Raw genomic sequence first — 16,484 nt, 5'->3', positions numbered from 1 at the left:
TCTAATGATGTCCTTCAGGGACTGTGAAATAATCCAAGCCCTCCCTTAAGGAACAAATTTTAACAGAGATCTCCACTGGGCTGCCTCCAGAACGTCACACTTTGCTCACATGTAAGAATAGGCAGTGGAAGCAGGGGGCTAATGGGGCTTAGCTTCCCCCCAAATGCAGGGCAGTGGTAGGACTGCAAGGCAGCCCAGCCATGAGCTTCTGGCAGCTGCAGCAGGGCTGGGGAGGGAGTGGGAATGGGGCTGGGGACAGACGCTGCACAGCCAGGGCAGGTGGGGCATAGGACGGAGCCACAAGCAGCTCATCTGGGGGTGGGGAGCATGGCTCCTGCTGCTACAGTGCTACGTGCACCCTGGGAGGGCATGGGATGCATGTGCCCCTGGATCTGTGGGCAGAAGGTTGGCTGCCGCTGCAGGTTGGGACCAGGGCTGTGCCAGGCTTTTCCCAGCCAAGCTGCTCTTGAGGTGGACAGCAGCAGCGCTAGAAGGGAGGGTATGGGGGGTGGGCTGCAGCCACCCCAAAATTTGCTGTAGCCCTCCCAAGCTCCCTTCCCAGAACCCCCATCCCCGAGCACAACACAACCCAACCCCCCCTGCCAGGAAGACCCCAGCACAGCCCGTAGCTCCAGCCCACAGCGGCAGCCTGCCTCCCCCCAGGCAGAACTGGGGGTACATGCCCTCCATGCCCTTCTGGGGTACATGCAGCAGTGAGAGCTGTCACCCCATCCCTGCGCTAGGTGCCCCCCTGACAAGCTACTCACGGCTCCATCCCTTGCCCCATTTGGAGGAGCTAAGCATACATGCATGCATGCATGCGAATGTGCAGCCCCCCCAACTATTTTTTCCTCCCTCTGCCTATGCATGTAAGCACCTGCTTACATACAAACTCACAGATATGCTGTTTATTTTGCATCCAAGTATAATGATACTTGGATGCATAATGATGTAAGCATGCGCTGTCTCTATATGGGTATGGTTGCATATGCACCTGCATGTTTGTGTGTATAGGGGTCCACATGCAGATGTTTCCCTGCCTGTGTGCATGCAGTCATGTATACTCGGTGTGCTTTGTGGAGGAAGTGGTTGGGGAAAAAGTAATGCAAAAAAAGTTCCTAAGAGAGCTTAGTTGAATTCTTGTCAAGCTTTGTCAAGCACTTCCTGATGTACTGTCTTCCCATAGTGTTCTGACAGTGTAGGTTTTTTAGGGGAACGGCTTTATTTTAAAGGAATTGTGCAGAGGGCACACAACAAAGGAATCTTTTATAGGTAATCATGAGGACTTGCAGCAAACACTTGATTTTACTAAGCCATGTGCAGGTAAAATTCAGATCTGTGGAGCACTCTACAAACAATGGGACACTTGCTTTTGAGGAAGTAGTGTTAGAGAAGGGACGCGAGTACAGACATTCAAAAAGCCTGAGCCTGAATTGATTCAATCTTTGCAGGTTAGTCTAACCTGCATACACTGAACCAAGAAGCAAGTGAACAGACATTCACTTTTGATTCTGGAAATGCAGCCATGTGCCTGCAGTGGATCTGGCTAGAAGCCAGGGAGCACTAGAGCAAGCCCTCCCTACCCTGCGGCAGTGGCTGGAAGGTTGGAGGGACGCTGAGCTGATAGGAGGTGGGGTGGGGTATGGCCAGGCCCCAGCAGGCACTGAGTATGATTGGGGAGGGGTTTAAACCCCCACCCAAGCCAGCTCTTCTATGCCTGCCTGCAGCAGAGCCTGCAGACCAGCCTACCTCAGCCCTGCAGCCCTAGCCCCAGGCAAGGTAGGTGGATGGCTGAGCCATGCTGCACTGCAGAGACAGGGCCCTTCCTATCCAGCTGTGGCTTGAGCAGGGGCCGCAGGAGATGTACACCTAGATTGCTGCCACCCTCCCTTCTCCTCAGGCTATCAGTGTCTGGCCATGGCCCCTGCTCCTGCTGATGGGGACACTCTGGAGCAGGTTTCCCCCCATACCCTCTTCTCAGCCAGCCAGAGCAGTGATAGTGCTCCGACTAGGGAGGCGATGGGTGGAACCAACCCTGCTCCACTGGTGCAGACAGCCCAGCCCAGGGCTGCAAAGCATGCTGGGGGAACCCCTGGACCAAATAATGCCAAACTTACATTGCTCACTCTATGGCTAACCCTGATAGAACAGTTTTCTAAACAATATTTCAATGCACTCTGACAAAGCAGCTCTGAAACCAGAAACTTTGCTTCCAGGGCAAAACTTACAAAAATAGCTTGTGAAGAATGCAGACAAATAATAGGCACGTATAATGCATGCTCTCAGATAATTGAGACCCAACGTCCCAAGTCAGTGGCCCCACTTCTGCACCTTGAATCATGCAGTTGTTCTGCTTTCAGGCTGCCTGCCATATTCTGGCTGGTACTGCCAGCTGAGCTTGCTACACATGCCTTTGTCTGGCTAAGGCCCATGGCCACTCTGTAAAGCCAACTCATACCCTGAATCATTTTTAAATATTCATTTTCCCACGGAAGTAGCAAATGATAGACACTAAATGAGGCCAAACACTGAGTGGCAGGTACCAGGTGGGAGTTTCAGCACCAGTATTTGAAACCCAGGTGTGTGCAGAAAGCATTACAAGACCCCAAATGTTTTACTGCAATGTGTGTGGGGGGTTATTTTTTTTTAATGATGAGTGTATCTTGAGAGCCCCTTGCTCAAATGATCCTAAATTTGGATTGGTATCCCTACCTGGAAATCCTGATAAGGCACAGCATATTTCCAACCAGCTGAATATGCATGCTGATTTCAGAACACTTTGTAAATGCTGTTTAATAATAAGCTAGTCCCACCCTTTGTAACCTGGTACTACGCCAAACTTTGACTCTAAGGCTAGGTATTTTGGGAGCTAAACTGCAATGTGTCAATTCAAAACAGACTTAAAGCAACATTCTCATAATGAGAACAGGCTAGAGAGAAAGAGCAAGGTGTTAGTGTTACCACTGAAACACAGTTGTGCATAGGGACATAGTTATACCCTGTTACAGGACATTAATGGAGGCATGTGTCCTCCCCAGATTCAAAGAGGGACTATGTAGCCTGATACTACCCGGGCCACAAGGTGTTGGGACTGGGAAGGTTCTCTGTGCCCTACAATGCTAGTGAGCCATCCAAGAGCCTGAGGACAATCTGGCTCAGGGATTACTTACAGAGTATTTAGTGCCTGATTGGGAATCATGAAAAAACTCTACTGTGTTCACTGTATTTGTAGACAACATGCAGGCAGGAAAGGAGGCTAATAACTTGTCTGTTATGAATGGTGTGCCAATGTTGAATGTACAGTTTGTATGAGCAGACAGGTTTTCTTCATATTAACATATGGTTCCACTGGTGTGGATGTGCTTTTTTCACAGTCTAATGTTTTGAGGAATTTTATGCTGTTCGCACAAAAAAGACTCCTTCCCAATCCAGTTATACTGTGTTTGCTGCATACCCTTCCTCCTGGAGGGCTGCTTAAAGGTGATTTGCAAAACAAAACTTAAAACCTAATTAAGCCCTTATTCCTGTCCTGAATGTTCCTGCTAAACTGGTTGTAAAGGAGCATTTAAGTAAGTAAGTTTAAGGGAAAGTTTTCAAATGAATTCCTCCCTGCTCCACATCAAATTCTACTACTATGGTAATTCATGGTTCACTAAAGATATCCCAGAATATATTGTTCTGTGATCTCAAAATTACCACTGCTAGCCTGACTGCAGTGAGATGGCTGGCATTTGTTAATGATTCATTTGAGGGATGACTTGGTTTTTACAGATTGACAAAACAGAGGACTTCACAGCTGTAGGGTAAATGTTGTTAAAGCAGTTAAAATTTCTTTACTACATGCTCCATACGGGGTGATCAGCTGGGATCTCTACCAGCTTCATGCACCATTAACTCAGCGTTCAGTTTTGCAGTATGCTGTATGGTGGAGGGCAGCTGCTGTACCTACTGTGTAGGTTATATGCCACACGATGGCACAGAAGTTCTAACCCAAACATACCCTTTTTCAGCTGGAGATCAATTTTGAAACTTTGCTCTATTTCTCTAATTGCATTTCACCAGATCCTGTAACACAAACCACTTCTCAAATGTATTTTAGTCAGCAAAGAGTCACCACTGGTTCAATCGGATAAACCACATAGTCTCCCTTTCCCCCCTCCCTACTCTCTGCCCCCATATACCTACAGGCTGATGAAATGCCATTACCACAAAAGGCAAATTTATGTTTAGTTATTACAATTACTGACAGCTTCACAAGCATCTGAATCCCAGCTGCACCTGGCAGCTGTATGCTTTCCTAGTACCAGGGTAATGGGATTCTGTGGCCATAGAAATGTTGAACACAGGGAAACTTTTTTTAAAGAATAAAGTAATAGTGGCACCTAATTTTTTCAATCACTTGAGACAAAGAACAGCTGCTATTTCTGTTCTATGATGCAATTCAAGATATGGAAAAGAGAATTACTGGTACCTGAGTTTCAGTAGATATTGACGTAACAGTGTAAGAGATCTTGATATGAACAAAATTAGTGTTGCCTAACCAAAATGCCACAGCCACACCCAGCCCCATTTTTAAAAGTCTGTGGCTTATTCCACAGTTTTGTTAAGGTTCCCTGCTTTTTTCCTGTACTTCGTTCCCTATTACAGCTACCTTCTCATACCTGACAACTTGCTAAGACCCAGATATGGGATGGTGGTCTTTAAGATGCTTAACATAGATGCAGAGTGAGGATGGCAACACAAAATTATAAGAACAATAAGACAATGGAACAAGCTTCTTAGGGAATCTCTTTCATTAGAGATTTTAAAGAAGAGACTGGGCTAGGTACCTGTTTGGAATAGTTTAGGAATGACAAACCCTGCATTTACATGAGGTTGGAGTAAAGGATGGTCTTGTGATTCTATGAGGAAATTTAAATTGATGCGAGATTCATTTCTGTAACACACAGTATGCACAGGTTTCCAAGACCTCAGGTGCAAGATACAGCATTATTTTTGCACAAATGCAACCACTGGGAGATGAGAGAAGGATGTGTGTTATTTCTCATCCCCACTAACCTCGCTTTTATTGGTGTCTACCTTTGTTTTCTTGTGGTTCCTTCTGTGTTAAATTATAAAACCACAGTAAGCAGCAATAGAAACATACAAACTAAGGTAGAACCAACATAAATTTGAAGCTCAGATGAATGCCCTCTCTTGCAAATAATAGGGTTTCTGGAATCACCTTCCTGCTATCCAAGGCTTTTCTGATGCCACAGTTATGTGTTCATGATATCAGAACATCACTTGGTAGTGAATTTTTTGCTTGCTGTGTCCCTGAGTACATCCCATAGATGATACTAAAGCAGTTTCAGAGGCTCTGAAACTTTAGGCCCATAGGTGACAACCAGATGTGTTCTAATTACTGTGGATGGAAGAATAGCCTTATAGGACCCTTTAATGCTAGCAGAGATTATTCATTGCTGTTCAGCCCACAACTGCTTGTGTGGCAGGACAGACACTTCTATGTTGTTGTGGATGTTATAACATTTAGAATGTAGTTTGGGTCATTAAAGGCATTGCAACAATAGTATCCTTCATAAAATCTGCTTGTGTTAACCATTTTAGCCATTACGTTTGTAAGATATGGAAACAAAGTGGGCAGGACATGGAGTGATAGAATAGGGCTCTTTTGATACGTACGTCTGTTGCTGATGGATTGTCTCTGCTTGTAAATTAGGAATAGGATGAGGAGAAGGCATAGAATGCCTACAATGCAGGCTCCAGTTGCTAGTGCAGCTGCCGTGATATCTGAAACAGAACAAGAAGAGTGAAATAAGTGACTTGGTGAGAACTGCTCCAAACTGCAGAAGCTCAAGTTAGCCTTCATTCAAAATGACTCCGCGTTCCAGTTCTTGGAATCTTTTCTCTCATGAGGCAATAAAGGGAAAGGGGGTAACGCTCTGCATTCAGGTTTCCCTTCCTGTGTGAAAGGCAAAGTTAGAATGAAAATCAAGTTGTGTCCAAATCTTTGTATGGATGCCTCATTAAGCAAGTGACTGATGACATTCAGCTTTGAAGTTAGGTATAACTTGCCATTTACAAAAACCACGTTTATGAAATTCTCTAGCACTTACTGGCTGTGTCAAGATTCACCAGAAACGTTCTGCAATACTGGTCCTACCAGAAGTCTGATGCAACCATAGTACCATTACTGAAATGCCAGCTGAGCAATGCATTAGCCTTCATGTAACAGAAGGATTAACTTTGGTGTATTTTGTATCTGTTAAGGTAGACCTGAGCTATAGCTGGAATGCCAGGCCAAATTTGGGGGATGCTCAAATTTAAGGTTTTTGTTCAGTACCACCTGAACTCCAGATATAAATAGGACATTTTTAACAGGAGATATGAGGCTTGAGCCAAAGGCCATTGAAGTCAATAGGATTTTGATGTATTGACTTCAAAGAGCATTTGATTAGCCTCCAATCATCTAATGAAAATGAATCGTAAACAAAGAACTTGGGCCTCACTAATACAATGCACATCAAGGGTCTGATTTTCAGTGATGACTGTTTTTACCAGGCAGAATTTGGGACCCACAAATAGTTATACAAACAATTAATTCTAAAAACAAGTATTACTAAATAAACAGCTACCTCTCAGTTTGTGGGTACATTATCACATAGGTAATGTCCACATAATTTGCTTATGGGATCAGAAATGTAGAATATTCATTTGCACATACATAACTGTGCCTGCAAAATCTATGGGTGGATTCAGGCTTGCCTAAAAACAGTCTCTTCTTGTAAATTTATCTGAAGAAACAGTCTTCTATGGTGAAGCAGCTCTATGAATAGGAGAGCAACATGTTTGTTATTCAGCCTGACTGGGATGGAAATAGTATGTACAACTCATCAAATATTAAGGGGAGAAAAACTTCTCTTAGTCATACAGATTAATGATGTTTTAATTTGAAAAAAAAAAAAAAGATAAAAGAGTATCATTGGCAATACTTACAGTCATGTCCTAGAGTAAGTAAAGTGGCTGTATATTGGAAAGAATATTTATCCAGGTCCTGCTGAGACATTTTCTTGATTGTATGTGGAAAGCTACAGATTTGCTCCGTTTTTTTATTTTAACATATTAAATTAGATCAAATATACTGTGCTGGCACATCTGCAGCCTGAAATGATTTAGAAACAGCAAATCCTATATCTGTGTAGGGAACTGAACAGTTGAACTACATGACTCTTGAGATCACTTCCAGCCTTAGGTTTTGATGCAGTAAATTGAATGGGAGCAAACCAGGGCAGATATATGAGCAACTGAAGTGATATGCCAAGATTGTGCTAGCTATTGGCATGGGTTGTAGGAGAAGAGTAAATTAAGTGCCTGCTCACCAGCAGGATGCATAGGGTTCAGAAGTAAAGATCCCATGCATGTTTTCTAGGAATTCCCAGACAGTCACAAGAAGTGATAAGATTTGTGATGATGGTGGTGTTCCCAGTGACGTAATGCACAAGGAGTTGTTTTGCATGATGTAGAAGGCAAGCAAAGATTTGACTGCATGCAAGCAGTTCATTTTCAACTTGTGGAGGCCATTCCTGCTAAAAACTACTCTAATGGCAAAGAAGAATATAACGGGAAGAAGAAAAGTTAGCATTTGGGTTAAATATATAGGGTTAGTAAAGAGGCTACAGTGCTCTGGCAGACTTAGAATTGATATCATACAGTGTGACAAACAGGAACTTTTTGCTGAATTGGGTCTGTATTTTAGAGCTTTATGAATAGCAGGGATGTTAGGCTTTATCTTAGAATCACAGAAAAGTAGGACTAGAAGGGACCTGAGGAGGTCATCTAGTCCAAACCCCTACTCAAGGCAGGATCACCCTTGACTAAACCATCTGAGCCAAGTATTGTCTCTCTATCCCTCTCTTAAAAACTTCCAAATACAGTGATTCCCCTGCCTCTCTGGGTAGCCTGTTTCAATGCCTAACTACCCTCATAGTGAGAATTTTTTCCATAACACCCAAAATAATTTTTTCTTTGCTGCAAGACCATTACTCCTCACCCTGTCCCTTGCAGCCACTGAGAATAACCTATCTCTGTCCTCTTTATGGCCACCCTTCAGATATTTGAAGATTGTTATCATATCCCCATCCATCTTTTCTTCTCCATTAAATTATCTAAGTTCTTAAAGCCTATCCATATTTTTTTCCAATTTTTTTTTTTTTTTTTTTTTTTTGCTTTTGTCTGGGTTCTTTCTAATTTGTCCAAGTCTTTCCTGAAGTAAGGAGCCCAAACCTGGATATAGTACTCCAAAGGAAGCCTCACCAGTGTCAAATAGAGTGGAAGAATCACTTCTTGATTTGCAAGTGACGCTCCTGTGAATACAACCCAGGATACTATTATCTTTTTATGCCTGCCACCTAGCCAGTCATTCCTTAATCTGTATTTGTGCATGTATCTGATGAAGTAGATGTTTTCCAGAAAAGCTTATGCCTTTCTGAACTAGTCTCTAAAAAGCCACCTTGCCCAAATTGATGTCTGTCTTTAGACTAACATGGCTAACCATCTCTATCCTTAAATAATGGAATCACAGAAAATCACAGACTCTTTCCCTTGATGCCCATCACCTGACAACTGTTTTTATTTTGAAAAATGAAATGGGTCAGAATCAGATTATTAATATGGAGGTGGATGTAGTCTTGGACCTGCCTCTTTGTAATTAATTGCCTTTTACCACTGCTGTCTGGAGGCCACATTCAAGCACAGTCTATCATCCTGCCTGAGCCAAAAGCATGAGGTGTACAAGACAGTTGCATATTAGCCCTTTGGAACTTGTTGTTGGTATTTGCTTTTTGTTAGACACTGGTACAAAATCTGATGGTGATTGCTTACTTACGTGAAGTGTTTGTCTGAGCATGCATGTGAGAACTGGGTTTCCTCTTTAGATATTAATTTTGCAGCAAGAAATCTGACTTGGCCTCAGGTCTATCACAGAATCTTTATGGTGCAGCACATGGAAAAGGTTTCCCTTTGACTCTTCACCTTTCCAAAATCATTCACTGTTCGTTTCTCTCTGCTTGTGACATTAGCAATTAAGTCTTACACTCATTTATGTACTCCTCTTGAGTGGTTGCTTTTCATTTCTTTACCTAGTGTTTGCACTGAACTAGGATGTTCCCAAAGGCTTCAGAATTCCTTTTTTCTGGAGGTTCATTTCCTACTCATACAGTTCCCAAGTCCAGTTACCAGACTGCACAGTCATAGAATCATAGAAAATTAGGGTTGGAAGGGATCTTAGAAAGTCATCTAGTTCAAACCCCTGCTCAGAGCAGGACCATCCCCAAATATATCATCCCAGCCAATGCTTTGTCTATCCAGGTCTTAAAAACTTTCAAGAATGCTCTCTGTCTGGGTAACTTGATCCAGAGTTTTATTACCATCCTATTTAGACAGTTTTTCCTTATCTTCCCTTGCTGCAACTTGAGGCCATGGCTTCTTGTTCTGTCATCTGCCGCCACTGAGAACAGTCTAGCTCCATCTTCTTTTGAACCCCGCTTCGGGTAATCAAAGGCTGCTATTACATCCCCCCTCAGTCTTCTCTTCTGCAGACTAAATAAGCCCAGTTCCCCCAACCTCTTCCCAGAAGTCATGTCCTCCAGCCCCTTCACGATTTTTGTTGCCCTCCACTAGACTCTTTTCAATTTTTCCACATCCTTTCTGTAGTGGGGGGCCCAAAACTGAACACAGTACTCCAGATGTGTGCTCACCAATGCCTAATAGAGGGGAATAATCACGTCCCTTGACCTGCTGGCAATGCTCCTGCTGATGCAACCCAGTATGCTGTTAGCTTTCTTCACAGCAAGGACACACTGTTGGCTTATATCCAGCTTATTGTCCACTGTAGCCCTCAGGTCCTTTTCTGCAGAATTGCTGCTTAGCAGTCGGTCCCCAGCCTGTACTGGTGCATGGGATTTTTCCAGCCTAAATGCAGGACTTCGCACTTGTCCTTATTGAACCTCATGAGATTTCTTTTGGTCCAATCCTCCAAGTCCTGCTAAGCAAACCTGGTGACTTAATGCTCAAGTTCCATGTCTTTAGTATTGTAAGCGCCTTAGCTGGGGACTCTCATGTCTTATTTTCTGTAAAGTTCTAGGCACATCTGTAGTGCTTCATAAGTACTGAACAGTAGTAGTAAAAAGTGTACACAAAACTCTTTGAATATACTCAAGCAGAGAAAGAGACAAAGAAAAAAGTAGCATTAGGGCCAGAGTGTAATAGCAATTGTACTTCCACTTTCAAATTTACTGATGAGGCGGGGCCTTAACATGCCATTTAACCACAGAAAGTAACACCCATTGAAATAAATTGAGTTCTGTGTAAACATAAAGGCTGATTAAGGCTTCAAGTATAGGGTGAAATAATACTAACCAGAGTTTAGAGTGGGTGCAGTAAAATACAAACAAGAATGTAGACAGGGGCTGCTGTCTCTGGGCCAACTTGTCCCCTGGTATAGTCCATACTGCTATAGTTATTTATACCAGAAGAGAATTTGCCCCAAAATGCTTTGTTTCATAGTTCTAGTTTTCCCAGCACAAGCTGTAAGTGACTGCCAGTGAGTCTAAGTGAAATTGCTTGTAGCTGGCATAGTCTTGGACAGAGGAGATTTTGCAGCTGTCAAGTGCTAAATAGAAATTAGGGAATAAACTTCCCAGACAAGTAACTGACACTTGTATCTTATAGATGGATTTGTTTTCTCAGGTTCTAATGGAAAACAAGATATGTATATTCAGCACCTCTGCCTAGAAAAATACATAGAGCAAGATGACAGGCAACATTGCAGCAAGCTCTTACTTTCACTACCTCTGCTGGCAGCAGGATAATACATGCAGTTCTGAAGTGCTTCTTTGCCTGTAGAATTAAAGAGAAAAATTTGTTCAGTTTTCTGGGATGTTGTTTTCATCCAGTAAGAAATCAGAGAAAATTCCACTTAAAATTCAAACCCAAAATCTCATTTAACTTCAGTGGTCTTTTCTTTTTGATATCAATAAAATCAGCTCTGCGTATCCCACAAGCAAAGGTTTAATATTGGAAATATTATGACTACTATTTCTGACTTGTCATCCATCTAATCTACCTACAGCCAAGGGAGGGATGGTGATCTGAAGAATTTACTGGTACATGTTTGGGACATGGCTTGATTTTCCTACTCATTAGTCACCAGGGTATCACAGGGTATGTATAAGTTAGTCAAATAAAAGATATCAGATTTACTCAAAGAACCTTGTCTACCTATTAAAATTTTAGATCTCAAATTATTTTGTAGAGAGGGGCACATCTCAACGGGGAGATTTTCACATACACAAACATTGCATATCCCCACACCTCCTATTCTTGACCAGCCTTTTGCATCTGCATGCTATTTCTATGAGAATAACAACATGAAAAAAGAATATTACCATTTAATGTAACATATGTCTTTTAACATATTTAAGTAGGCACCTTGGAGAACAGGTGCCACATATGCAGCCAGCTCTGCATTCCTGTGACAACTGTTCCAGAGATGAGAAGTACCTTTTTATTTTCTTTTTTTCTTATACCGTTCTCTCACTTGTATTGTGCTTGTAAAGTCAAGTAATCTTAAGCTACCATGAATCATAGTAGCTGAAGCAAACAGTTATCTGAACCAGGGAGAGGTAGAAAAATTAGTATTATTATTAGAATTAGTATTATTTTTTAAACAAAGAAAATATAATGAATTTTATAATATAGCAGCTCTGAGGCTGGAGATGCTTCTTGTCAGTAGCATAATTAAGGAAGGCAGGGGGCAAATAGCAGGGCACCAACTCTGGGTGTTAACCTAAAAAAAGGGGAACAAAAATAGCAGCCCCTGCTGTTGCCACCCTGTCATCTCTGGCAGCAGCCCAGGGCAAAAAACCGCCAGCCTACACCTCTACTGCCTATCACTGGCCTCCGAGTGCCCCTGGCTTTCAGGGAGATTAAAGTTTTTTTTCTAGCCTTCAGTGTTTGCTGGACACTGGACCTTCAAACTGTCATTAGTCCAAGATTAAATATGACTTTTGTAGGCAAACAACAAGATATGAAATTTATTACACTTGTCTTTGGCCCAAAAGCAAACTTATTTTCAGAAAGAGATTGAAGAAAATCAAGGAAACTATGTAACCTTGTTTGTATTATGTAAGCACAAAACAAAGTTTTTTCAGCTTCATATTGCTTTCAAATATTCACTGTTTTCTTAACTTAGCTCAGACCAACATCTGTGACTGTTCCAGTCTCAGCTCCCACATAACTTTGGCAATGTACCTTAATTTGCTTTGCCCTTCCTTTTCTGAATGCCACATAAATTGAACCCGTGCTCTTCATTTCCATCTTTTAGCACCACCTTTATCTACTGACTTTGGGTCCAGTTTAGTTTGCAACAAAGTCAATCACAGATTGACTTTAAATCCTGATTTCAGCATGAGTTGGATCATTGGCCCAGGAATTTATAAGCCATTTTTAATTAGTAAATATATTAATAGATTCTTAGATGTTAGTGTCAGAAGGGACCTCAATAGATCATCGAGTCTGACCCCCTGCATAGGCAGGAAAGAGTGCTGGGTTCAGATGACGCCATCCAGATGCCCATCTAACTTCCTCTTGAAGACCCCCAGGGTAGGGGAGAGCACGACCTCCCTTGGGAGCCCATTTCAGATTTTGGCCACCCTGACTGTGAAGAAGTTCTTCCTAATGTCCAGTCTAAATCTGCTCTCTGCTAGCTTATGGCCATTATTTCATGTAACCCCCAGGGGCGCCTTGGTGAGTAGAGCCTCACCAATTCCCTTCTGCGCCCCCATGATGAATTTAGAGGCAGCCACAAGGTCGCCTCTCAACCTTCTCTTGTGGAGGCTGAAGAGGTCCTGGTGCCCTAGTCTCTCCTCACAGGGCTTGGCCTGCAAGCCCTTAACTATACAAGTGGCCCTTCTCTGGACCCTCTCCAGGTTATCCACATCCCTCTTAAAGTGCGGCACCCAAAACTGGACACAGTATTCCAACTGCGGTCTGACCAGTGCCCGATAGAGGGGAAGTATCACTTCCTTGGTTCTGTTTGTCATGCATCTGCTGATGCACGATAAAGTGCAGTTAGCTTTGCTGATGACTTTGTCACACTGACGACTCATGTTCATCTTGGATGTCCACTAGGACTCCAAGATCCCTTTCCGCTTCCGTGCTCCCGAGCAGGTCATTTCCTAGGCAGTAGGTGTGCTGAACATTTTTCCTCCCTAGGTGCAGCACTTTGCATTTCTTCTTGTTAAAATCACATTCTATTGTTTTCTGCCCATTTGTCCAACCTGTCCAGGTCTGCCTGTAGTAGTTCCCTGCCCTCCCATGTGTCCACTTCTCCCCATAGTTTTGTATCATCCGCAAACTTAGAGTACACTTCACTCCCTCGTCCAAGTCACTGATGAAGACATTGAAGACTATCCTGCAGGATCCCATTGCCCACATCCTTCCAGGTTGATACCAACCTGGAATACTTCTCCCATGCTTATTCTGTGTACATTTCCTAGTCATGTTTACCTTTCTGTATGCGGAGTTCCATGAAGCCATGAGCCACATGTTGGGTGTGTGGTTTGCCATGTTGCTTTTTAAACTCTATCACATAGCAGCAGTAATTTCCACTATCATGCAATGTCAGGTTCATCAGGATGATATGAAATGTCCCATGATGGTCTGAGGTGCTTGCCAGCCCATGGTGGAATGCTTTTTCCCCATGAAGATACTTTCCAGTGATGTTGCTTGATGGTCCATGGTGATTTCCTGATTCTTCATGCAGCTCTCTTTCAGTGACGTTGCGAATATGTTTTTTCTCAGAGCAGTTTTGGTCCCCACTGCTGCTGAAAAACCACGTTTTGTGAAGTAGGTCATTCTGGTCAGAGAGTGGCCCAGCGATCCTGCACGTCAAGGTGACATTCTGTCCTTCTGGGCAGATGTAGAGTGAGTAAGGAGCAGTGATTATGAAAGCCATCACTTGTTCTGTATAAGGAAAAGAAAACATAAGGAATTAACACGTAAGACAAGATAAAGGATAATGACACTTCTCTGAAAGAAAGATCTAATTCAGTAAGCACCAGGACTGCCCAGTGAGATAGATGAATATTGCTTTACACATATTTTAAACTGAAACATGGATGGATTAGTTAAGCAAACTGTACAGGCTCATACACTGTGCAACTAGGGTTTTTGAGGGATTGCAGTCCCAGGAGTCCTGCTTCTCAGTGCTCTTGCCAGTTATTCATACCTCCTCCATTAGGTGAACACATAGTACAGGGCATTTCTGCTGTTTCAGATCATCTTTTCCTTAAGGATTAAGCCTGACGTCTTATCCTGTCTCATCGTACTATAATCTCTTTATCTCAGAATGATCTTTGTACACTATAAACTCCTCTAGTCTGTGCCATTACTATTACCCTTAGATGCAAACTCTTTCAGAATTATTTTTTTAAGGCTCAAAAAAGAGGTTTCACTACCAGGAGCTAAAATATAAGGCATCTCCAGTGCTGGATAACTATAATCTCTCAGCTGTCTGATCTGTTGAGAGTACTTTTCCTTTGTACTGGTTACTTCACACACTTTCTTTTGTAGTATAAAATGAGATAAGCATTGCAAGACATGCTTGCATAGGCAGCTTTAAATCAATCAATGTCAAATACAGTGTAAAGCTGTGAGTCAGAGAGAGCAGAAAACAGTGAATTTGGTTCACAGGATTGACAAAATCCATTCAATCCTGAAAGAAATGTTGCTAGGTATTCTGGTGTGAAGTCAGTAATACTAAACAAAGTATTTCATACATTTCAAAAACATGTTTAAAAAGCTGGCCAGCAGGGGCCACCATCTCAATGAAGAAAGACATTTCAATCTGGGAGTTCAGAGTGCCTCCTCCTATGCTGTGTCAGTGAGGGGGCCAGCCTTTCGCAGGCATGCCACAAATTATTCCCCCGCTCTCCAATTACCACTCTGTTCTCCTTCCCTTGCCCAATCTACTGCATTGCTTTCTGCTTCCTACTCTGTGCTCCTTGTCTGAACTTCTCCTTTGCTTTCTGCTTCCTGCCTTATATGTTGCTGTGCTGCCCTCAGGGGCACATTTTGAGGGGCTGCAGTGGCATGGCTGCACCCCCCTTTTGGACTAACATATCATGGTAGCCCCTGGGGACTTTTTAAAATACAAAATACATAAGAATCCTCTCTTCCCCTCCATGCTCAAAGGCATGCCCCCCCCACCCCCGCCTTTTCCTTCCCCACCCCTGCCACCTGCTGCCTCCCCTTTTCTTCCCCACACCTGCCAGGCTGCATGGGGACTAGACTCAGCTGAGAACAGCAGGAACAGCATTGATGGGTGGAGGGTACATTCCCACACCCTGACTACCTGCCAGGAGCAGGCATGGAACCCCTCACACATTGCTGCTGCCACTGTTCCCTGCTGAGCCCAGCCTCTGCACAAAGGTTTCAAAGGCTTTGAAGTTCTCCCTTCCTCCAAGACAGGGGAGCAGGGAAGGAGGAAAGGGGAGAGGAAGGAGCATGTCTTTAAGCACAGACTGTAAGGAAGAGGGCATTCTTACATGCTTTGGGAACTTGTAAAAAGTCCTCAGAAGCTCTGGTGGCACTGCCCACACTGGTGGTTGCAGGGAAGAGGCTGGGAAGAGGGGATACAGCTGCTCCTACAGTGCAGATGGCTGCACCCTGCTTTGCCAAATCATGGATCCACCCCTGGCTGCCTGTCCCCTCCTTGCTATGCTGCATGCCATGCACAGAAGCTGCCTGTGGCACTCATACCACGGGTTGGCCATACCTGCTCTGTTGGGATGCTACCAGCCTCAGAAAGTAAAACAGCATAAGCAAAATCTGAATTCGGATCTATTGCATGGTCGTGTAGTGCTTTCAAAGGGAATGTGGTTTAAATCCAAAGCTCTTTTGTTTCAGTACCTCCTACTTTGCAGGACTCACAATATTAACATGCTTTTCTTTAGTAGGTCCCAGGGAGCAAGAGGACGAGAACCTGCTTACGTCTCAGGGCTCAGTCCTACTTCTTCCACAGTGAAGTCAGTGACTAACTCCTGTTCTTCTTAGTGGCAACAGGTTTAGGTGTTAAAACTTTCTTGGTTTTATATAACTGTGTATGGGAAAAGTTAAAAGCATGACTAGCCTTAGGAAAAAGAGATCTTTCCAGCTGGCAGAAAACTTAGTGTGCTGGAAGTATAACAAATGTACAGTTTTAATTGTGGCAAGGAGCTTGCCCGACCTAATCCTGGATGTCAGCTATTATTTGGGCCAGTCACACAGTGGATATAGAGGAAGCAGTTACAGCAGGAGTGGGCAAAATAAGGCCTATGGGCCAGTTCCAGTCTACTAGGCAATTTCATCCAGCCCACAGGTACAATTAATTGCATCCGGCCCAGCCCATAGCTGTCCCTGCTGTGCTCTGCATGGGGCCAAGCCCC

The 16,484-nt window shown here is 43.4% G+C and overlaps 2 protein-coding genes across 3 annotated transcripts in view; one reads left to right on the top strand and one right to left on the bottom strand.

The window, feature by feature from the left end:
- Window positions 1–16,484, top strand: part of CDH23 (cadherin related 23) — a 556,494-nt gene that overhangs the window by 472,576 nt on the left and 67,434 nt on the right. The gene's annotated exons all lie outside the window — the stretch shown is intronic.
- The window catches only part of VSIR (V-set immunoregulatory receptor), a 46,937-nt gene that overhangs the window by 10,662 nt on the left and 19,791 nt on the right, over window positions 1–16,484 (bottom strand). The window contains exons 2-4 of one of the 2 annotated variants that reach the window (XM_019538543.1): window positions 13,567–14,022; window positions 10,840–10,896; window positions 5,683–5,790 (exon numbers count right to left, since the gene is read on the bottom strand). In XM_019538543.1, the coding sequence (XP_019394088.1) occupies window positions 5,683–5,790; window positions 10,840–10,896; window positions 13,567–14,022 (621 nt within the window). The remainder of the gene's footprint in view (window positions 1–5,682; window positions 5,791–10,839; window positions 10,897–13,566; window positions 14,023–16,484) is intronic. The other variant, XM_019538544.1, reaches the window with a different exon arrangement.

The sequence above is a fragment of the Crocodylus porosus genome, unplaced genomic scaffold, assembly GCF_001723895.1.
Source record: "Crocodylus porosus isolate Cpor-Errol unplaced genomic scaffold, CroPor_comp1, whole genome shotgun sequence".
Taxonomy (NCBI): Eukaryota; Metazoa; Chordata; order Crocodylia; family Crocodylidae; genus Crocodylus; species Crocodylus porosus.
This window is presented reverse-complemented; position numbering and strand designations above follow the sequence as displayed.